This window comes from Ambystoma mexicanum, chromosome 4p (genome assembly GCF_040938575.1).
Source record: "Ambystoma mexicanum isolate Mex_15411 chromosome 4p, UKY_AmexF1_1, whole genome shotgun sequence".
NCBI lineage: Eukaryota > Metazoa > Chordata > Amphibia > Caudata > Ambystomatidae > Ambystoma > Ambystoma mexicanum.
In genome coordinates this window covers 815,403,378-815,427,652 of record NC_090927.1, presented here as the reverse complement: position 1 = coordinate 815,427,652, position 24,275 = coordinate 815,403,378, and the positions used below count along the sequence as shown (strand labels likewise).

Here is a 24,275-nt window from a genome sequence, read left to right as displayed (position 1 = left end):
TCTCTCCGGCTACTTTGTATTCTTGCTGCGTCCTTTCCCCCTGCCACCTCCAGCACAGCCCACTCTTCGGCTCTCCTCACACGCTACTGTATCTAGCGTGCGCAGATCCAGAAACAGTGTGCCCTTTGCAGTCTTATCGGGGGTTGTTACCGCAATCCGTGTTTCTTCACATCTCCGCCAGGGAGAGGACTTCGGATGAGCTCCTACACATCCCGTTCTGTGGTTGTCCCCTCCATCCGGGTCGGGTCGTTGCGAGCAGTTTTGTGTTCTTGGCTCCGCCCTCCGCTCGGATGCCACTGCAGGGCCGAGGGCACAGTCCTCACTGTTCCGCCTCCTACCGCACTGGTGACGTTGGCCCCAGCCCTTCTTGCCGCGATCACAGCTGCCCTGGTCCTTTACTATGCCAGCGCTCTGCGATCCCCAGCCGGCTCTCTATCTTGCTTCAGCGGACTTTCCCACAGCCACAGCTGTTCTCGCCACCAGTGTTACCCGAGCCCTTCCAGTCCTGCATGGACATATAGGGTTAAACTTTGGTTTCCCTTCACGTTGCTCCTCACCCTTTCAGCGTGATGGTCTCTCTATACAGCCCTTTGTTCTCGATCCACCATTTTGTTGTACGCCGCAGATCGTGCTCTTCGGAACTTCAGTTCCTCAGCGTTCGCTCCTTGCAAAGCAGATCACTCTTCCATAACGCCAATTATAAGCACACAATATTAATGCATCCGCTGCTTTTTTGTCGTACATGGCCAGTTTAAAGCACGCTTTCTGCTCTGTTTCAATGAAGGATCAGCAGGAGCTCTCAGGGAACACGTCCTATCCCGCAGCCATGTAGCCACACCGCCTTATTACACTCAGTATCATAGTGGTGTTTCACATAGGAAGTCTGTACTCCTCTTGACTTCCTCTTCTTCGCGGCAGTACTTGAGTGATACTTGGGGAAATGAAGATTGTGAGCCTTAATATACCTTCTGAAGGCCGAGAGGTTGGATAGGGTATTGTCGGAGAAAGGGGGAATACCATGTCTCAGTCTAGGGGTGTCCTTATGACAGAAAGGTGGCATTACTGTTAGTTTTCTCTTCCCCTTCTCAAGGTTAGAGTAATGTTCAAGATGGTCAGTGTGTGTCTAATCCTTTTCTTCTTGTCCTATTACCATAAGAGGTTGGCGCTTCTAGTTATTCCGCTCTTGTATCCTCAGTAAATGAGGATAACAGGGAAGGAACGGATTGGGTCTCACCGTAGTTTATAAGATTAGAGGGATGGAAGGACAAGTCAGAAAAAGTGCCCTGGGAAAAAGTTTGAAAAAGGGGGTCGCCGCCCTGGGGTTTTATATTCCCTTACTTTCCTCCAAGGGTGAACGTTTTAGGCAAGGTCCTGGGGTATGGCCGGACAGGAGTGACAATATCCAATGACAGTATAGGGAGGGTAGGATAGATTGGGACTAGAAAAGGGAGGACATCAGGTCTCGCCATTAGGCATTCCCTCCCCAATCCTCAAGGGCCCTCTAGCCAGGTGATCCTCCCTCGCTTGTCCACCCCCAGCGTTGGGATGCAAAGAGATGGCCCACCCCTGGCCACCTGCGTAGAAGATCCCCGGGGAGTAGGCAAGCAAAGACCCTTAGGTTTTTCACAGGTATTTCTCATCGGCTTCTTCAAAAGCGTTCAAAAGGGTACCGGAGCACTTCAAACTCTTTAGTAGGACAGAGGTGGTTTTTCCCCCCCTCTCCTGGCTCCGGTTGTCCAAGCCATTGTCAACGCTATATTGCTCCAGATCACCCTGTATGAACTCATTGAACTGGTTAATCATTCAGCCTGCCTTTAATGCCATGAAAGCCTTGCATAATCTGTGTGAAGCCATGGAGAGAAAGCCTGGAATCAAAGATGACACCTGGTTCAATTTGCTCTTTGCCTGGGTTCCATCATGGCCGAGTCTGACTGTGAAGATACTGATGCCACTTTGTTTTTTAGCTTGTCCCGTTCTGTTCCTGCCAAGTACTTTTAAGATGCTCTTCTGCTAAGTTACCTCAAGCAGCTGATATTATGTTGGTTACTCCGTCTACAGGTAGGCCACTTCCTTCTCAAGCCACATAGGCACGCAAACTGAGTCAGGGTTGATTGTGCCTCCAGGTGTGGTTTTGTGTCCTCTACCCGATCTAGATAATTATGTGGAGTGTTAGCTAGATAGTGTGAAAAATTGTGGGTGGGTGGTTTCGTCTTATACGCCAGAGGAATATGCTTTAAGTGGAAAGAGCATGCAGGATGTCTGTATGGTTTGGGTTTCCACAGATGGTTGCGTCAAGGAACAAGAAATTAATTTGGTAGTTAATAAATTAAACTAAAGGGGGGAATGTCGGGGTATTCTGAGATATTTGCACCGCAACAAACTGAACCATGCCAGGGTAAGGTGAAACAGCAACCTACAGGATCATTCATTTTCAACAATTAATGAGGGTGCCATCATGTCTGTCTACAGAATCCGCTCAGAGAACGGGTACTTTTGCTAGAATCATAAAGAAAGGTGAGGTCAGAAATGGAGAAAGGAAATAGACCACAAATTGTGTTAACCGTGTGAAAGTATAGGGTGTGCATAATAAACTAAACCAATAGATAGTGGAAAAAGTAATAATGAATAAGCAACCCTCCAGAGAGCGGGACCATCTTAATGCATGAAACAAGAAATATGTACTTCATTAAATATTCAAGCGTCATCATTCATTCATGTTGGGTTAAGTTAGAGATCAACATCTTAGTATCGCCAATAAATGTGTGGAGTTAAATGGATTTCGATTATTCTAAGCACACACATATTTGTCAGAAAGCCATGACAATATAATTTTATGTCAAGGCTAATGTTGCCTAAAGTCCAAGCATTGCAAACATCCTCAGAGGCGGGTGTGATGTGTAGCTTAGATTTTAGAGCATAGAGTTATTAATCAGACGTATATAGGAAGGTGTATAATAAGGATGCACCACAAAAAATATGGCAGAAAAACTCCTAATCTTGAAAATTTCGGTGGGTGGGCTTATTATGGATCACCTTCGTCAGGAATAAACTTGAGACTCTAAAATGCAAAGACAAGAGTCATATGTTGTAGCCCACATATTGTACAAATGACAGACTCTCTGCGTAATGGTTAGCAGGAACTTTACCATACATCCAAAAAAAAGAAAATCGTTGCAGAAAAACCTGTGTCAGGTAGAAAGGATTTGGAATCATTCCAATGTACTGAATTGATGAGAGGCCCTTGGAGGGAAAACAGGAAAATGGCGTGATAAATGCTCCAAGTGGTAAATTCTTAAACTATTTCTTGTGTTTAAAAAACTACAACGTGTGTGTTAAAGATGGACATCCACACTAACTTACTATCATTCGTTCGGGCCGGGATTTGAAGACTGTAGTAGTCCCACCTGACCTCCTGTTGCCTCGAGCCCTCCTCTCGATCCCCACCAAAGGGCAGGAGGTCACAGTCGGGGGTAAGCGATTGCTATGTGTCCAGGCCACCAAGGTGCCTGCCTCAGTTGCTGTGAGAAGCACCTTGCGCTGCTGCAGACGTTGGGGACTTCCTAGAACCTGTTTGTTTAAATTCCTTGATGGTCTTGACCAGCTCGCTGCGCAGACAGGACAGGCGGTGCTGCCTTTCCCCAGCTTCTCCTGCACCGGCAGTTCGGGCCGACGTCTGAAAGTTGCCTGCATCTCTTGGCAGTGATCACTCGGCTTGCGCGTCAATGAAGAAAGTAGGTAGCTTTGAAGATTAATGTGAATTGCAGGACACCCTGATCATCCACACTTCCAAAGCACCTTGCAGCCCCAAGTTAATCCTGGGGTTACACCTGTCTGAGGGTTGCTTGAATGTCAATCATCCCCAGGGACCCTACTGGGGCATGGCGGGGGCTGTCGCAGGGACTCCGTTCCCTTTGTCCCCCTAAGGTCAGACACCAATAAGCAGTCGCAGGATCCCTGGACCTGGCGCAAATGCTTGATGCAGGCATGTGCTGGCCTAGCCAGTCTCCTCCCACCCAACGTTCCCCGAAGTGGTGACCTAAAACCACCCACACCCCACTCGGGCAGCTGACCATGCCACGTATGTATGGGGGGGGGGGAGGTCTGTGGTGGTCCCCAGCTGCCTGCATGGTGCGGCCCTGTAACTCAGGCCTCAGGTCGGTGTCTGGTGGGCAAGCTCTCTGCAAGCAGGCTTCAGCGCAGACTGCGAAAGCACACACTCCGCCACACTTGAGGTGCAGGGTGGGTGAATCCTACAGCTGTGGGCCCAAAATGGCTGCCCGAGCTTCAGCTCCTGACTAGGACCTCAGATCAGATGTGGTGACCCACAATTTAAGCATTTCACTGAATGGAGTAATGACGAGCGAAGAGCTGATCGATGAAACCCTGCCCGGCTGCGGGTGCAGGAAATGTAGCATCCAGAAGACCAACTCACCGGCATTGCACATGGGGCCCCATCTGATGGAGGATCACCGCATGGATGGGGTCATGCCGGTAGTGACCCCCAAGGTCTTCTCGGAATCAGATTGCTTGGGAATGTAGGCAAATGTGGGTGGTAAACTCAATAACCAGAAGTACTGGTGAAATACCACTACTCTTACAATTTTTTCACTTTTTCACTTACCTGGTGGGGCAAGTCCCATTGGGCTCCCGCTTCTGGCTCCAAGCGCTCGTCACTCCATGGACAGTGGCAGGTGGGGAGTTTGACTGGGGCGGTACACATGTCAAACAATAATGCGGGTGTCCTAAGGCGAACCCAGAGAGGACAGATACCTCCCACTGAGTAGCAGGGCAAAAGCTTGCTTGATCTTCAGTATGAATACAGAACATGAAAGCGGGTCCTCATGATCCTTCTTACTTTTTGGGTTTTAAGCGGGAGGTGTCAGAAGTTACTACAGGGATAGCTGGCTTGTGGTGGCTAAGCGTTTGTAGCAACATCACTTTTTGATCCTTCGATGTCGGATCCTCCTATCATTGTGAAGCAGAATTTACCAAGTGCTGGATTGTTCACCCACTAATGGGGAACGTGAGCTGAGTTTAGACAGGTTCGTTTTAACCTACTGGTGTGTTGTTGCAATAGTAATCCTGCTCAGTATGAGAGGAACCGCAGGTTCAGACATTAGGCTGAGGAGCCAACGGGGCAAAGCTACCATCCGTGGGATTATTGAGCGCCTCTCAAGTCTGAATCCCCATAAAACATTACAATACTGCAGCACTGTGGAGCCTTTTTGCCCTAGGAGAGCCGCCGCTGCATAGAGCTGCTCACAACATGACTTGTGTGGGCAGAAGGGAGTCACCTCTCACCCGTAGTGCACTGCATGTTCGTGAGGAACGTGGTACTAATAATTCATAGACAGCCCAATTCTGGGTTTGGGTTTATTAAGTAGCAGAGCAGGTACTTTGCTACTGAAAGTCATCCTCCGCAGCATGGCTGTGGCGGCACAAGGTCCTCTGTCCTTCCTGCTGTGCCACAAGGTGCACAGGAACATCCCACCTACCCTGGATGCACCACAGGGTGCGGTAGGTGAGAACCCTTCTCCCTTTCCGGTTGGCCTAGCAGATCAGATGGCCTTTGCCAGCAAACGGCAAAGTTGCTGACTGGCAATAACCCATCCCATCCTGCCTTCCTGAGAGCAGTAACAGAGTGGTGCGAGGAGCCAGGAATGAGACATGGACACAGCGAGCTCATAGTTGGACTATAAACTTTTATTCAAAATAAAATGTGTTGGAAAAGGCCCCACCAACCCTACTCTAGGAGGCATTTCCCTACCTCAACCAAAACTAAAAGGTCTGTCCACTGTCAAAGTGTAAAAACAAAATGTCCTGTGTCCGAAATCCTATCCTTTCCCTCCAATTATATAAAACAACTCTAGTAAGCGAAGGGGAATGTCTTTTGCTGGCTAAGCGCCCAAACGCTCAAGTTCAAATGAAATGTAGAACTCCAACACAAAAGTTCCCAATGGATAAAGTTCACAGTACCAGGGGACAACTTGTTTCCCCAGGTTTCTCTTCAAGACACTTCACATTTCCAAGGGAATGAAACTTCCTTAGGGCTCTTTGTTCAACAAAATACTTGCACACAAAAACCAACTTGGACGTACGTCCCAACTATACCTTGCTTGCCAGGTTATTTTCCGTTTGTTTGACTTTGTTTTCAGTTTTGATATTTGCTGGTGTATTCTCTGGTCAGGACTTCTTTATGTGATTTGTTTTGCACATTTGCAAACTTGACTTTGGGCTGGTCTACTTTCCTGCCACGGCTTTTTGTATGTTTTGCTTCATACTACTGCAAACTTGCTTTTGCCTGGTTTACTCCACTGCTGGGGCTTTTCATCTGATTTGCTTTAACTATTGCAAACTTGCTTTTCTCTCACATATATTCTATAAACCCTTTGAGTAATATTGGGTTTCATATTCCTTCTCAATTACTTCATACACGTTTGTCGTTCTTTGGAAGTGTTGCCGAAGTGTCCCAGTGTCTTATTCTCGCTATCTCTGACTCACCGGTTTCTTGTGGCATCCTTCGGTTACTTCGCGGTAGACAGGAGGCAGCACCCCGGTGTCCCACCTCCACCTTGCAGGCTCCCCGGCTTCACTGTACAGCTTCCACATCCTTCACGACTTCCGTTTTCCTGTGGGCTCTCACACTGTGTTCAAATGGTGGTGAGGCTGTGTCCAGGTCCCTGGGCCACTTGGACGTTTATTCTCCCTTCCCCCATGCGTTCGCTGCACGGCGCACCGGCCTCTGCAGTCCTCGGTCACTTGCCTTCCTCCCGAGCCTGCCAGCTCCATGGCCGCCTTGACGTCCTTGCAGTCCCTCCGTCAACATCGAGAGGGCTCGACGTCCCCAGGCAGCGTTCTCCCACTCCATGCTGGGTAAAGCTTTTAAAATGTCCTGGCACCCATCACACACCCACAAACACTAGAGCATATTTGATGCTTCTTGTCCCTGGTGATCTGCATTACTCTATTCAGCCTCCTGGTCCCAGTATTTTTAGGTGTATGGGGGTTATAGGTAGTTCTTGTTGTCTTGTGCATAGAGTACTGGAAGGTGTTACCAGTAGGTCTTATGGATGGTTGAAGGGAATCAGCACAAGATGCAGTCAAGGCCTGCAGAATGGAGGGGGTATCCCTAAAAGGAAAATGGGGATACCATGTCTCATCCAATAAGGTCAAATTCCCCTCACTAAGGGTTGCCCCTCATCCCCCATGTGGTCATCCCTCATGTCAGGATCAGGTAGCGGCTGCCATCCCCTGGCCACATGGGGAGAAGCTACTGCCGGGAAAGGAGTGTCTTCAAGGCATAAGAATGACAACAATATCCCCTTGTTCACTTCCCGCCTTGAAGCGCTTTTGTGTATAAGCACTTTACAAATAAACAATTACAATTGATCATCGGATTCATCGCAGTGGGATTTTTTCCTTTTGTTGCTCTTCAGTTCCACTGACCCCTGCCCGACTTAACACATTGCACCATTTAGACCTTAAGCACTGCAATGTGGGGGGGTTGGAGAGTTCAACATCTAATACATGCCTCTCTGAACAAAACTACAAATTAGGTACACCGCTGGGCAGAGATAACAGGGTATTTCCAGTAGGGACCAAGTAATGTGGTGAACAAGAGGAAAGACTCATATAAATAAAATACCAAAACACCTAACAAACAATATCCCTTTGAGGGAAGTTTCCTACCTAACAAAAGTAAAACTAAGAGTGCATGGCAAGCCCACATTTTTAAAAAGTCTTACGTCTTACGTCGATTCCTAAGCAGCTAACTGTCCCTACCACTTTAGAAAAGGTACCTAACTAAAAGGGAAAAGGGAGCGTGTGTAATAGCCTCGGTATGGACTTCAACCTGGCCCATTTGTAGTTGACTTGTTCTCATCTCTGAAAGTTCTTTCAGATGGTCTTCACAACTTTGGTATCACTTGAAAAGAAACATTTTTTTTCCCACCTTCATAGCTTTGAGACTTCCCAAAGTATGGTAATTCTGTGGTATTTCTCAGTACAACATTCATTTTAGGGTTTCTGCCCACTGTAAGGAAGGCGTGGTATTAAGAATAGACAGACACAAGTGATCACAGTTCAAAGGTGTTTATTAAACTGTATAGGTAGGGGTGGAATAACGCCTAATCTAAACCTAAATCTAAGGTGGGAGCAAGCTACGACCATCAAATCAAATTAAAGCAGTCCTATTGGCATTTTGTCAAATAAAAAAGGGCCTATACTAAGAAAAACCTAGTGCCAATCTTTACGCTAAAACACAAGAGTGTGGGATAGGGCTCATGGAAGTGTTCACAAACAATATGTCAGGATGCAGTAGTCGTGGTCTCCCTTCTGCATGTTTTGAGCATGGGATGGCATTTCCGTTTTAAGATAGAAGGATCTTCGATGGCCAAGTCTTTTGCTTTGTAAAAAGTCTCTTGCCTTTGAGGGCCTGATGCGTTCAAAATAACATCAAAAGTTCTTTTCTGCTTGCACGTGATGCCTTCACCCTTGGGTCCCCCTCTTCTGAGTGCAGACCTGTCAAACAGTTTCAATCAATATCAGAATCTTCAGGAGGTTGTCTCGTGCTTCCGAGGATCCGATTGTTCAAGTAATCAAACAAAAAGTTCCTTCGGATTGCACTTGGGTTGACGATTCTTCACCCTTGGTTCCCCCTCTTCTGGGCACAGACCCCTCTGTGGTATTCACAAATCTTAATGTATTTTCAAACAATTCAATGTGGACCACCCTCTGCCGGGTTCACTCTAATCAACACTCTATTCCTTTGGGACCTTAGACTTTGCCCCTTTTCATCTGCATCCCTTGTTCGGGTTCATTCTTTCCAATTTCACAGTGCCTTCTTTCTTAAGATGTGGGATTCACTTCCCTTATTCACGATCATCTGCCGGTCAAAGACTTTTGACTGTACAGGGGATTTTACTAGACCGCCCCCCCCATACCCCCTGTATGACCACTTTGACCCTCTTCTCGCCTTTCGCAAGGCCTTCTGGTAATATTAGTTTCAACAATCGGTTAATCGCTTGAGCACCCACGTGGTGTCTGGCTCATCTACAGCTGGCTTTCCCCTTCTACATCAACAGTTCTCTGTACATTCTACAATCAGCCATTTGCTACTTTTGTTCAACAGTTCGGTTGATTTATCGGTCCTCCCCTCGACTCAACAGCTTTCATGAACCACTTGGCTTTCTTCGTATCGGGAGTCAAGGCCAGTACCACGGTAGCAGACCTCTCCCTCTGTCCTGCTTATCAGCATAGGCACGCTCCAGGTACCGTTGACATCTGCTGCAACACACTTAGGCTATTGTTCGTGGCCTTACAATTCGTTCCACAGAGGTCTCACGGGCCTTGGTCAGAAAGGGCAAGGTTGCTTCTCTCCTTGTCGCCCTCTCAGTTCGCGCCGTCTTTCTCCTCCTCTTGAACTGCCATGCCTGGATAGCTTTGTCGTTCGGTCTGCCTTGCTCGTATGGTGCTCTCGTGCTCCACCTTTTATCCTTGTGGGCAAGGGAAAGGGCAGTCAGGTGTATGTGATTCAGGTCAACTGCCTTACTTTGCCTGACCCTTGTGTTGGGACACATCACAAGGGTTGTGGTGTTTGTCCGTCATCTTTCATTATGTGCGAGAGTTGGAAAATGGGCGGGGGGTAGATAGTTTGAATATCCTAGTGGACAGGATGAGGAAAAGGTGTTATAAGAAGGGGGGTACCGCATCTAACCCGTCAGTGTCCCACTTACACTCCCCGAGGACCCCACCCTCCAATCCAGGTGTTCCTCCCTCACTGGTCCACCCCCAGAAACTTGATTCAATAGTGATGGCCGTGTCCTGGCCACCTGGATGACAGATCCCAGGGACTAGTCAGGGAGACACCGCCAGGTTTCTCACACCACTCAGGTAACACAGCTTCCCATGGTTTCAAGCACTTTGCTGTCTGTGTTGCAGACTATTCAACTTCCCTTCACTCCGTGCTTCCTTGATAATCTTGTTGGCTATTCCAGCCTTGTAATGCAAGGCTGGAATAGCCGCCAAAAGTAGGTGTTTGTATCCCTTTCACTCTGGTTTAGTGAGGGAGGATGCCCATTATATTCTCTATGTTTTTGGCACGTGCATCGCTTTCGGTGCTCTTGGAACCCAGCAGTTATATGTCAAAGTCCATAGCGTCCGTATCCCCGTCGGTACCGGTCGTGACGGGAAAGGTGCTCGTCGGCTTGGGCTCAGGAAGCCAGGCTCCTCTCCTCTTTTCGGTCTTGCATCAGTTGCTGGGCGCCAAGCCCATAACTACCCTTCAGTGGTTACGCCACGCGAGAAGACTTTTCTTGCCGTCATCCCTTTCCCTGTTGCTCAGTCAAGGTACCTGCTGTCCAGCCACCAGTTAGCAGGTTTCTCGTCCTGCATGTCAACATTGGCTCCGTGGCTCTGCCCCTCCAAGACGCCAAAGCTACAGGGGCTCACCTCTGCGCAGCACTTGCTTTCATCCCTAAGTGGGAGTCTCCTCTCCATTCACAATCCATTCCCTTCTCAAACAAGTCATTAGAATGAATGAAATGATGTCTGTCTTCCTTGATCATGGCACTTAGGCAAGGTTCACCATTACCCGACACCAACAGAGTCAAAGAAGGATCCTTGTGAATTTTAGTTCTAACGGGGAATGCAACAGTCTTTCTGACATCCATATATGCAGAAAGGGTGGTTTGGACTGGGAGTTCCATGCTGGAATGGAACTCCTTGTCCCCAAGAGGAAAGTCACTGCCAGACCCATATGAAGGGTTGTGTGCAGCGGGCTCACCTCCCTAGCTTCAAAGTGGGTGGGTGGGTGGCTCCCCTCTGAGTGTCCAGATTCGTCACAGTAAGCAGTGATGATGTAATGTTTTTCAAAGGCTTCATTCCATCCCTGCCCGAGAAAGTGAAGAAATTCCACGAAAGCGCGCAAATAAAGTAGGAATCAACTTTTCTTTTAGATCAACATTACATATACACACACATTTTGATTAACCCCTTGCACATCCTCCCACTCTTGTTTGTATGTATTGTCCACCCAAAACCCATTCTCAACTGGTACTCTCTCATATTTTCAACATCTGATGTAAAGAACCAACCCATGTGGCTGGTCTAATCTTGGTGCATTTCTGTGCAAGGAATACAATAAAATACAATAAATATTGCACGGGGAGCGGTTAGACATATAGAGATTTGGTCATAAGAGGGGTATTTGACAACCGCTTCCAACTCTCCACCATAGAGTTCACATATGACTGAACTCATGTCTGGACTCTAATGTGAGGAGGTTATGTTGCTCCTGACAAAGGTCTTCTTCAAATACCCCCTAGTATCAAAACAGGATATAAAGGATGGGGGAGAAACAGGAGAGCAAGGGAAATTAACCATGTAGATTGCAGAAGATGACGAGCCATTCTAAAGCAAATGTAATCATTGTCAACGGCAATGTTTGAGGGTGACAATGAGGAATTGGCTGGGAGTTCGACGCAAGTGCTTTGAGGCAACATAAGAGAAATAGCTCTTGAACGTCCTATAACACATTCACGTCCTCGGATGTCAAAATGGAAGAGTGCAGCAAAGTGACCAGATCAATCTGCAGCATGAAAGGGACATGTAGTTATTGAGCAGATTCTGACACACTAAGTAGAATAACTGCACATTTTAGACTTCATGGCAATTGCACTAACTTGGTGTCATCTATTCCCTCAGTCAGATGGGAGAATGATCCCTTGATCAAATCCAGACAAACCCGAATATATTGAATGTGCACTGGAGGAGGTCCTGGTGAAACTGGGTTCTGCAAACAGTAGGCATGTTGATGTAGGATGCCAATGGACCATGACTACACGGTTATTAGACAATCATTTTTTTTTTTTTTTTTTTTTATTGGTTTATACAAACCTTTAAAACACTTTGAGTTAGTCCAGACCCAATACATAACAAAACAAGACAAAACATATGCATGAGATAAAATTCCGTCCTTTTGACACAGTTTGTGTCTTTAGTGCCAAAGGAGCCTTGTCAGGGAGTGATTAGTTTGCTTCGTGTGATGACTAAGCCATGTTAGACACTATCCGAATGTCCTTATACTTCGGTGTCAGATATCCCAAGGCTCCTTTCAATCTCATGCAAAAACAGGGTTAACACCCTTGTCAGTTTTGTGTTTAAACCCATGAACAAACATCTGCTGCCACCATTCTTCGGCGTTCCTCAGTGGATATTCATTTAACATTTGGCCAAGATGTTTAGTTCTTAGAGATCTACAGAAGGTGCAGAATAAGACCAGGTGTTTAAGCGTTTCGTCGCAGGCTTTACAAAACCTACATACGATATTAGACTTATCCTTTCCAGCCCAGTTCTTTGTTCGATCTTTAGTTTTAATCAGGTTTAGGCGGAATCTCATGTATGTGGCTCTCCTCCTGTTGTCTGGGAATAAGACCACATAATGTTGCAGTTTATTGAACGCTCTTGCTTCACTAGGAGCGTCCCTCATTGTTTTGGAAGTCCTTCGGTCTTCGCTGGTTTGGATCCAATCGAATTCCCAGATCTTTTTCTTTACCAACAGCGGATTGTCCTGCAGCGTTTTGGTGTTGGTCTCATACATGGTCAGAAGCTCTTCACATTTCTTAAACCATAAAGCTAACAGACAGTCTGGGTTCGCATTTCCAGGTTTGCTCAGTATTTTAAATTGTGGAGCAGCGTCTGGCAGTGTAGTTTTCCTAAATAGGGGCATGGCATTCCACGTGATCCGTGCCTCAATAGAAATCAGGCCTAACTCATAACGTAGGCAGGCTGTTGAGATGCTATTTGGTAGATGTAAAGTTTTTACCCAGAAGATGTGTTCTAGGGTTGGCCAGAATTCAACTGGGCATCCAAAAGCATTTTCAGCTCCATATATTAGGGACGGGACAACCTTCTGCTGGTAAAAGGTTATCACTGGCTTAAGCGAGAACTTCCCGTATTTTTTGTTTAGGATCAGTGCTTGAGAGGCAAAGTGTCGGCATTTTGTTTTCGCAATCTCCATCCAAGGGCTATCATTTTTGTTTGTGTTAATTTGCATGCCGAGATATCTAGTGCTTTCCACCGTGGTAAGTTTTTCTTTTCCCAGATGCCATCTAAATTTGTTGTTTTTCTGATGGCTGCCCGATTGCAGGTTTTGCAGCGTCAGAATTTAACTTTTTGTGTTATTGATGTGCAGACCATTGGTTTCCATATAACGTTCCACTGCATTCATTTTACGCTGGAGGCCGATTGGGGTGGTATCTAACAAGATTAAGTCGTCCGCATACAGCATCCAGTTTAGAGCACAGCCATGTATTTTTGGGGAAAAGGATCGAGGCTCGTTAATTGACATGCCAATGTCCGAGAGAAACAAGTTAAATATGATCGCCGCCAGAGGGCAGTCCTGTTTAACTCCGCAGAAGGTGTTAATTTCCTCTGTAAGAGATCCGCGTTGGTCGAGGCGCACTCTGATGGTATTAGCAGTGTGAATTTCTTTAATGGCGGCTAGTAGACTCTCAGGACAGCCCCAGTTGGTCATCTTTGTCCACAGTAGTTCTCGGTCGATGGAGTCGAAAGCATGGGAGAAGTCTATCAGGGCTAAATAGACCTTTCTTCCAGATCTAATTGCTTCCATCTTTAGCAAATTTATTAGCAAAAGGTTTAGGCCACAGCCGACACCTTTTACGAAGCCTGTCTGTCGTACATCAGTGTGGTTGCTATCGACAATCCATTGTGACAGTTTGTTGGAGCATGGTTGCGTACACTTTGCCTAGCACGTCCAAGAGCGCCATCGGTCGATAGTTTTTGGGCTCAAGGCGATTTCCTTTTTTGAAGATGGGGACTATTATTGCAGTCTTCCAAGAGTTTGGAGTTTCACATCTTCTACAGATTCGGGTAAAGAGCTCTTCGCAAAACTCTGCCCATAGTTCTGGATTTTGCTTTATAGTGAAGTTGGTGAGGCTGTCCGGTTCGCGGGGCCCTTGAGGCACTGACATTCTTAATTATCTGGAGCAGATCAGCTTCAGGGAAAGTGAGGTCCCATTTTGTTAGGTTCGATGTCATCGGGGACGACCACTTCCCTTTTTTTAACTGTACAGATTTTCGAAATGTGAAAACCACCCTGCCTCTGAAACCATGTTTGTCATCAGTGCAGATTGAGGAGCACCTTCGTTGTTTAGTAAACTCCAAAACTCAGACGAGTTTTTGATACTCATCTTTAGCAGCATCAATTCTGCGTCATTTTGGAGCATTGGAGCCTTGTGGGATCTTATCCAGTTTTTATATTTCTGTTTTGCCGCATGTTTTTCTTGCAAGAATTTTGTGGGATCTCTGGATTTTATGTGTCTAATAGTGGCACGAAGTTCCCTCTTTCTCCTCATGACTTCAACATCAAATTTATGTTTATTTACAAACCCAGGATTTCTCGATTCATGTTTTTTTTCCACAAACGATTGTAGAAGATGAACGTATTCCACTCCAAAATCAGTCTTAATGAATGTTTCTGAAATTTTAGAGACTTCATCGGGACGGAGTGACAGCCTCACTCTGTTTGGCTCGACCAGGATCCGATGATTCCAGCATTTATCAGATGTTTGTTTTGCAACTCGCAAGGTTAAAATTGTCATCTCATGATCACTTTGGGTCATCTGCTTTACCACAAAAGACAGTCGACTGTTGAATCTTTTCTGAGACGAAAAAGTAATCCAAGATAGAATTCTGTGCGAGTCATCTCCACGTTGGTTTGGCCGGTATATCGCCGGTAGTGCTTCCATTCAGCATTACCAGATCTCTGGCTTCCATTTCCGCCATCCATTTAGTGGCCAAGTTATTCGGTACATGTAGGACTTCGTTGTTTTTCCGTCTTATATCCATGCAGTTAATGTTCAAGTCTCCACATATAATTATGTTGTTGGACTCATTTTTGAGCAGTAGATCGTCAATTGTTGATGAGACTTGATCTATGAAGGGAGTTGTCCCGGCCCGAGTATGGTTCCAATATAGGTTAAGTAGATGGAAGTGGATCACATTGTTAGTTCTAGGCCCTGCCGAGGCTAGCGTTGATACTTGAATAAAGGGCGACAAGTTTGTGGTATTTATAATACGGCACCCAGAACCTTTTTTTTACAAGTGTCAGCAGGCCTGCCATAGGTCTTCCTCTGGTTTTTTTGATGGCCGGATTGAATGCCACTTCATAGGTATCCACGATCGGACAAGTAGTCAGCCAGGTTTCCTGAAGACAGACCACGTCAAGCACGTCCAGCCAGGGATCTTCGAAAAGGTGGGAGAAACCCCTAGTGTTCCAGGATCCGATCCTGAACTCCAGTTGCGCCTCTAACACCTGGCATTATCGTCTTGAGGGTCTACATAAGGCTTCCGCCAACCAGGACCATTCCTTTTGATCACCTCTTAGATCTCTTGGGTTATTAGACAATCCTTATCACCCTAAGAGAAAAGTAAGACAATGGAATGACACTGGGGCATTACAGTTCTTCAGAGCATCTGAAAGACAGCAACCCTAACCCTGGCATAGTTCAATATTTTTTTACCCAAGGAGGACCCACTAAGTGGAAACACCCAGCCAAAAGTAGAGCAGTTAAAGGGCTACAGTAGAATAATAAGCTCACAGCCCTGCTGCTACCATGAAATCAAATGAAAACGCAATGCGTTAGTAGACTCCTACTACCAGGTAGGTCATTCGAAAGCCGCATACAACATCAGCCAGTGGCAGTTATAAAAGCATCACATACCCAACACGAGAGCTGCTGTAGGAATTTCATTGGCTCTCATTCGGCAGCTCCATTCATTTGTCTTCTCCTGAAATCCAGAATGAGACTGTCTGAAGAACTCAATAAGGCCATCAAACAGTTTTTTGTTCATGTCCTCTTGCAGTTGCTACAATAGCAAAAGAAAACAAGAAACACTTATTTGAATGCATGACTTCCTTGTTGCCTGTAAATAGTAAAGCGGTTATTAGAGCCTAAAGCTAAAGTCCAATTTCTTCAACTTGTACATGAATGAACTAAAACCTTAAAACGCAAAGAACAGTTAAATAGAATGAAAAGAAATCTATAACTTTAATAGTAGATCGTATTTCCAACCAGAATGCCTAAGCTATGGACACGATACCAGTATATGCCCAACATTTCCTTCCTCCCATCAGCTCCTCCAGCTTCTTTCACTTCACAAAGTACATTGTATGTAGCCTGGAGGGTGTAGAATACCGTTATTTTGGTTTGGCTTCTGAATGAAGGGCACACAGAGGCTCTGACCAGTCTCTTACATATCTGTTCCACGCACATCCTTTGATAAATTGATTTAGAGCTCCTCTTGCCACTTAGCATTGTATTTCCACTCTACTCAATCCTCCTTTGCCTGCAATACTTTACATAACTTTGCAATCGAAATCATTGTAGAGTCAGCCACCTCAAAAACAAATTGAAACACCACGTGAGAGCTCTAGGCTCCTATAATAAGAGGTGTACGCCCCCAATGCCTCAACTGGCAATAATGAAAACATTTCTGCTCTCCCATCCCAAAGTATCCATTAGATTGGTAAAATTATTTATTTAATGTCATCTTTGTTGAGTAGGCCTCCCAACTTGGTACATCCCTGTCCCTTTGTCCACACATCAAAAACCCTATCCGTAAGTGCGGGCGTAAACTTGACGTTATCCTGTATTGGCATGAAGGGAAGATAAGGAGATTGCGAGGATATGAAACTGCCTAGAAAGTCTATATTGGTTTAGAATGTGGACGACCTCCTTTAGAACTCACTGTCTCACAACAATTGCAAATATTATACCCTAGTATTGACCGTGCTAGCTCATATGGTCATTGAGCATCCAAATACAAATTACATTTATCCCGGAAAAGGGTCCAGTATATGGGACGCAACATTCAAGCAGGTTACCAGTCATTATTTAACAGTCGCACAGAAGCCATACTCAAAGAACCTAGGCCCACCACAAAACAGATATGAAAATTGTTAAGGATGGGAGGGTACTGTCGCCAATGTATGGTAGCTTATGCAGCACAGGTTAAATCACCACAAGAATTGGCAAACCTGAATACACCAGAACCCTTATCCCGTTCAGAAGAGGCTGAAAATGCTTTTACCTCAGTAGAACATGCACTTTCTAATGTGCCAGCTCTAGAACTTCCCAAATACGAAAGGAAATTCATCCTATATTGTCAAGAGGAATGGGTTTTACCTAGCAGTTTCACAAAGAAGCACAGCGAGAAGCCCGGTCTGCTTGCATATTACAGTGCCGAACATTACCCTGGAGCTGAAGGGTTTCCTTATTGCTTCAAATCCGTCACTGCAGCTACATTAACGGTTCAGCTGGGTGAATGTACTGCCTTGGGTTCCCCACTTGAAGTTGCAATCCGGCGTGCACTCACTGTGCGGTTATTGAAAAATTCAAAACTCCTTTCATTTTACAGCTTAACGAAATATGAAAGGTTGCTTTTGAATGCCATTCATTTTACACCAACATGTCGGTTTTAAATCTTGCTTCTTTGCTGCCTCGCCCAATTGAGGGTGAACCACACGATTGAGAATTAACTTTCTAAACCTCTAAAATACCTTTGTGGCATTCCATCGAACTAGACATTGTCTGTGAGTGATTATAGAGTGGAGGGAGAACAAGAGGTGGTTGATGGAGATAGACGGTAGGGCCACAAGATAGGGCCACAAGATAGAGCTAAACCTATAAAGACAAAAACATTCTTCCTAACTGAATGAACTGTGTCAGTATGCCCATTACACTGGTGATGGTATCTCCGTCTGCAGGCCCCCGCCGAGGAGCAGCCGTGGTGGACCAAGGGGCGTGGCAGCAGGAAACCGAGAGTAGCTTGGTAGTTGGCTGCATCAGGGGCAACGAGAACCAACAGGCTGCTGGTATGGAGCGGTGCCAGCCTCCATTTTGCTTACGTGTTTTTGTTTTGGATCAGGTAATGGGCTAAGTTGTTTAAGACTTCCAAAAGAAACCATTGAACAGTGGTGTTCGCCCCAGCTCGAGACAAGCTACGAGGAAGGAAACGTAGATGGGCGAGTCGTGGTACTTAAAGGAAAGAACCTACTGGCATAAAGCACTGATCTTTGAGCATTGCCTAGTAGCCGGATGCTTAATCCGACGCAGCAAGATGAAGCTGCATTGGGCGTTTATGAAAAAAAGGGTTATAGAGGAATGGGCAGATCGGAATGCCAAGCAGACAATAGTCGAGCTCTGAAAGCAACAAGTGCCATAAAAAAAAAAGAATATAATGTATATGATAAACTGTGTGGGATATCTAAACTGTCGTCCAGAAACAAGCAATTTTCACATAAAAGTGATACTGGGGGGAGTGAAGTTGAGGGGACAGACCGAGTCCAGTTAAGGGAACTCGACGTCCCCCTGGAAGGTAACTTAAGGAATGTCTTGAATAGCAAACGTTACATTAAGATAGAGAGTTTAACGAAGATCCCCGTTTGATGTGGAACAGAGCAGCAATTCTGATACTTTTTTTGTTGAAATTCCAAATCTTTATGGTATTGGACCTAGGGACATTGAGAGAGTGGAATTCTATCACCCACCTAGAACAAGCGCCGTCACGGTGCATGTGGGGTCAAGTTTGGTGGCTCGCGATTACAGGCTTTGGGCTTCAAAATCAGTACAATAGAAGGGACAGAAACCAGGGGAGTCAGTGGCCCCCGGAAGAGGTTTAATGATCAACGCACAGCCAACAACGCAAAAGAAAATAGGGGTGGGGGAGGAGTATGGGAATAAAGTACATATCCCAGAGAAAATTCATAGTGGGTGCAATCCGAATGAAGATTGGTCTTGACTCCTACGTGCAATAGCTAATGATGGGAGCAACACTGAGGTACAACATCCACTCTAGTTGGAAATGGGTACGTTGGTCTGCTGTCATGGAACTCCTGAGGTTGCAGTGCGCTCTTTAATGATCCAAGACCTAAATGTGATATTAAGAGTGCATGACTTTGCTTGCCTTCAAGAACATTGGCTGATGGTCCCGCCCAGTATCGATGGTTATGAGGTTTCTTTTTTTTCCAGGCGGCGTGTAAGTGGGTGTTGGGTAGACCGAAGGGAGGCTTAACCACCCTGATCAAAAAAAGGGTCTGGAATTATGTCAGCAAAAAGAAGTTGCCTCAGACACAGGTGTATGTATTGGCCATCGAGCGTGCCACTGATAATGTGGGAGACCAGATGTGGGTGTTACTAATTAGCATCTATTGGCACAGGGGAGTGAAACAATTAAAATATTTCCTGAAATTACTGAAAATTTAGTGAACACAGGGAGAGCTAGAAGGGCAAACGGCCACATTGTTTTGGTGGGGGATTTAAATTGTACATGTTGGTTGAGGGAGCAGACACTCCAATCTCTTGGTAGGACCAAGTCCCTCGGGGAAGAAATCCCGAAATGGTGATCAATGGCCTTTGTTATTAAGAAATGTGGGATTACTCAATGTAAATGGATCTCTAATAGAGGATGAAATAGAACATTATACTTGGTTTAGGGGAAATTCACTTTCCATATTGGACTGTTTTTATGGATTTCTCAAATGTGTGAAATTTTCCGTAGAGCCAACCACATGGAGTAATCACTTATCTATCTTGTTCATGGAAAGTGCCTACGGTATGTATCCAAAAGCTAAAGGGGGAAGTAGAATTACATGGAATGAAGGCCTCATTGAGGGATTCAAAAAACATGTTTCTCATTCCAATAATGGAATAAAAAAATAAAAACAAAGCAGCAAGAAAGGATTTTGAGAATCAATGCTGATCCCACTATTAAATTGAAGCTGCTATTGTGTACCAGGCACTATAAGAAAAATATTGTTTAAGCCAAAAAACAGCACTATCGTAGTTGTTTATGCCTTTCTGAAAAAGCTCATGTATCATTAGTGAACCTTCTTCTCTGGCATCAGCTCTTTGCAGCACATGCGCTTTGGAAGGGAGCTGCCGACTGCTCAGATTAGGAACTGCCATTGTGCACACTCGTTTTGATATTCCTTTGGTTTTGGTGTAAAAGATTGTCGTGCAACTGCTAACCCTTGCAACAACAAAAAAACCAAAGAAAATATAAACTTTGCACAGAGTAGCAGGGACACCACAAAGACTATTCCATCTTTTACATAAAAAATAAAGGCACATCAAAACGGACCTACCTATATTCAGGTCTTAGCTCAGTCTCCGTTTGATAAATTAGTGTTTCTGGTTCCCTGCAGGCCCCCTACAACCCAAGATATTTAAAAGCCTAGTGCTTAGTACAAAATCGGTAACTATATCAGAGATGTAACTAATATCTCTGTGCTCAGGAAAGCTCCCCAAGTACATTTTGAGGTGAATCTTTGACTAAAAAAAAACAAAAAAAAACTAATTTGAGTAGCGATGCACCATTTGCAGCGATTTGTCGACAACAACAACATTCTGGGTTTTGTATAGGTTGGCTTCAGACCCCTGCAGAGGGCAGAATGAGCCATTAGTACCATTTTAAATGGCCTATGGCTGCTGATGGATTGGAGCGAGGAGGGGCTTGCGGAATCTGATGCCCTCTTGCATGCTGTATTGTTAACCTGGCAAGAAAATGGGTGTAGGGGCAATGCTTTGGAATGGCAGAAAACGGTCTTGTATTCACTATACACTTCCAGAACGTGGCCACCTGAACATGGGGTCCAACAGGGCTCTGCACTGCACCCCTTCCTTTTTAATATTTATATATAATCCCTTTTTCTTGAGCTCATTAAGAGCTTTACGGTCACGGCGTGCAACAATGCTTGATGATACTGAACTTATTTCTAATTTGGGCTCTGATACCAAATTATTCCATCATATGACAGGATTTCCTTTTGCGCCGTTTACAGATGGATGCAGGTGAATCATCTGAAAATGAACCCAGTAAAGATGGAAATGATGGTCATCTGCAAGCCAACAGAGAACTGGCCTTATGAGCTTTGGCAGTCTCAAACAGTAATCTTCCCTCAACTTTCCACCTCAGTTAGGAACCTGGGAGTCCTTGTGGATGATAATCTATGGAACCTGTGACAAATCAAGAGTACTCGGCCCTTCTCCCCAGGGCTAAACCAACACTCTTTGAGGCTAGGGAGGTGAGCCTTCTTATTAGCAAGACCCTCTCTAGGGGTCTGGGCAAGTGGGACTTTACTGGGAATGCCTGCCCTCTAGGGACCACAAGGACTCTCATTCCCACATAGAACTCCATATGCAAGGAACACTATGTGCTTATATGGGATTGCCTGTAGTAACAAATAATGTGCCTTCCCCTCCATTGGCTTCAGGTAATGCTGGCTCAAATACGACACCTGAAGAAAAATGGAACGCCCTTTTGAACAGGGACTTGTATGTAACAGCGCCAAACCGATCAAGAAGGGAGAGAAAGAGCCATACGCAGGGGAAGCCCTCCGACAGTCATGTCTTGGAGGGGCGAAGCAGTGTGGAGCCACGTGGCCCACGAAAACCCATGGAGGAGAAAGCGCCAGAGAAGGACGCCAGAGGTACGGTGTAACAGACACTGGGGAAACCACTGTCAGGGCGGAGTCCTGGAGACCGTCCTACATTATGGCATGACACAGTGAAAACTGTGGTGGGCCCGGGTCCCGTTCAACAACGCCGAAACCAGAAGGAATTGGAGGAACGAAAACTTGGTGTCGGAAGCAGCTGCATTTCCCTCAACCACGCACGTTGTGGGTCCAGGAAGCAGTGGGGCTTGACCCCTACTGTGCCTTTCCTCTACAATGTTGCTCTAGCTCCAGTCATGATGTGGTAGACCGAGGCCGACGTGGACAGCAAGGTTTCAACAGCTAATAGCGAGCCAGGGGCTGCCGCGAGTTGGAGGCTGAGGGCAAGGGCGAGGTGTGAGCAGTGAGCCGTGAGCTCTGAATCACGAGTCGTGGAACCCCGAACAGTGCCCAGTAGTGTCCAGCCGGTAGGCCAGCCAAGTCCCATGTTGGGATGCCCCAGAGCCCCCTGTTCTGTCCTTAGCTCCCCAGTCCCCCAGTGTTCACTTGTGTTTTTTAGTGGCTCTCTGTGTCTGTGCACTTTCCGCGCCCTCGCCACTCTGGCTGCCGTTCTCAGCAGCATAAGAACAAGAGAGCGGTTTGAGCGGCTTGAGTGGAGTGGAGTGGAATCTAAAGCCAGAGCCTAAAATTGAGCTTGCTAACGCCTATGGTGGTATCCAGGGGCCACATTAGCAATGTAGTAATCTAACACCCAGTCAGTAATAACCCAAGTACGCTTCCTAGGGTCGGGTGGACCGACGTGGCTGGTTACAAGAGGATCATTACCTTTTGCAGTACTGTGTGCAGTATTCAAAGCGTACACACCAGTAACATCAGTAATATTGCATTTGAGCCTTTCGCAGCTTAAGCAAAACCGTATTGGAATGAAAACCAAGAGTCTGCGCCAAGCAGGCCTCTGGATTGAAACCCTAAAGACGGAGAAACGAGCCCAGAGTCCCCTGAACCCACATAAAGGCCCTAAACATTTGTCAAATACCAAGAAGGGTAAAAAGAAATTGATGAACGTTGATGAGCATTGGTTTTCACCACAGCCTATGATTACCCGTTTTTTCCCCCCACGCAGCAAGTCAGCTTGGGGCAACACATACAACAGATAGGCCATGTCCCTTCCATCTTGACAAGGTCACACTGGACATCCAGGATAATGGCAGTGGGACACATGCCCAGCAAGGGCCTTTGCCAAATGCAAGTATAAATCACTACTGCTGGCTTGGCGGCAGAAGAGCCTGATAGACAAATGCTGGGCTCCCTGCAATCACGTAATAATGGCTCACTGTTGGTTTTGTGTAGAAATCTGAGACGCAATTCAATGGGACTCCCTGCTGATTGTTATGCCAATGATTCACAGGCAAACTTTTACAGCCAGTGCGCAGTGATGCGAGCCATGACCTACTTGACAACGTTTATTCGAAAATCAAAGCATTATTTGCTCTTTGCACACAACACAACCTGAACATTTTAACCACAAAAATGGTGGACATCATCTTCGTTAATTCGTCCAACCCTAACATTGTCGAGTAGGTGTTTCACCTCCTAACCCCCTCTCTCACTTTGGTCCCCCTCCATATGCGCTTAACCTCATCAATAATGTAAATTGTTCTTTGTACTGTTTTCTGGTTTGATTCAATGTCATGTATTGTTTGTTTTAATTGCTTGTTCTTTATGTAAAGCTCTTTGGATTAAAGCGCTATATAAATCTAAATAAATACAAATCTATCAGGTGCTTGTGAAGCCATACTAAGTACTCCAACTATGAAGGATAGTAAAACAGCTGTATATGACCTCTTGTCTGGAAACTTGTCCTCCCTGCTGTTTCAAGACTCTAAATATCGCTGCAAGTAATGAAGACGACGCATTGGAAGCACTGTGCAACTAAATCTCAATGATTAATTTCACCTCACCTATGTCGATGACTGCGAAAACAAGGCGGGGGACTGGTGGTAACGTTGTCAAAGGAAAAACGCAAGTCTCTTTTCTTAATAAATCTAATGGACTATATCCATCAAGGGGTCAACAAGGGGAGTGCCCTCTAGTAAACCAAAATTGTTCAGAGCCCAGGGAGACGGTTCTAGGCGGAAAATTATACTTTGCGGACCACTGGACAAATTGACGTACCCAAGAGCGATGTCCCCCGCAGGTAGAATCATGGCTAGCCCCGAGATGGGTACCATATGAGTAGGTAAATTCCGGAGGAGTTCATGTGATAGCACAGCAGCACCAGCCTGCTTGACACAACGGAGGAAAGTTCCTCCTCTCTGCACTCCCTGTCCAAATCTCCCAACCCCAATTCTGTCCTGGGACCCCACATCTGATGACTACGTCAAGAAGACAGTTTTTGGGAATCTTATTAGGATTGAGGAAATTTGGCCTGAGGGTGTCTAGTCAAAGGATCGAATCCAAAGGGTCGACAGGTCAAAGGATCGATTTTTTTTTAATTATATATTTTTTGGGGGGTTTTCGTTTAGGGAAAAAAAGTGATTTTTAGCAAAAAAGGGGATATGGGGGGGAACCCCCCCAAAAAAAGTGAAAAAAAAATATATTCGATCCTTTGACCTGTCGACCCTTTGGTGTCGATCCTTTGACCTCTCGACTCTTTTACTGTTGATCCTTTGACCTAGAACCGGCTGTGAGCCCGTTTTTGAACAGATCCTGTTTGTTAGATCTTTGGAAACAGATTCCAGGTCTTTACCGGCCATCTCCAGCATAGACTTTCTGAAGTTGAACTCCTGAACTGGTTTAG

At 45.8% G+C, this 24,275-nt stretch overlaps 1 protein-coding gene across 5 annotated transcripts in view; it reads right to left on the bottom strand.

The window, feature by feature from the left end:
• Positions 1 to 24,275, bottom strand: part of ORC3 (origin recognition complex subunit 3) — an 876,882-nt gene that overhangs the window by 801,874 nt on the left and 50,733 nt on the right. For all 5 annotated transcript variants that reach the window (XM_069606386.1, XM_069606387.1, XM_069606390.1 and 2 more), the window contains one exon: positions 15,744 to 15,888. In XM_069606386.1, coding sequence (XP_069462487.1) covers positions 15,744 to 15,888 — 145 coding nt within the window. The remainder of the gene's footprint in view (positions 1 to 15,743; positions 15,889 to 24,275) is intronic.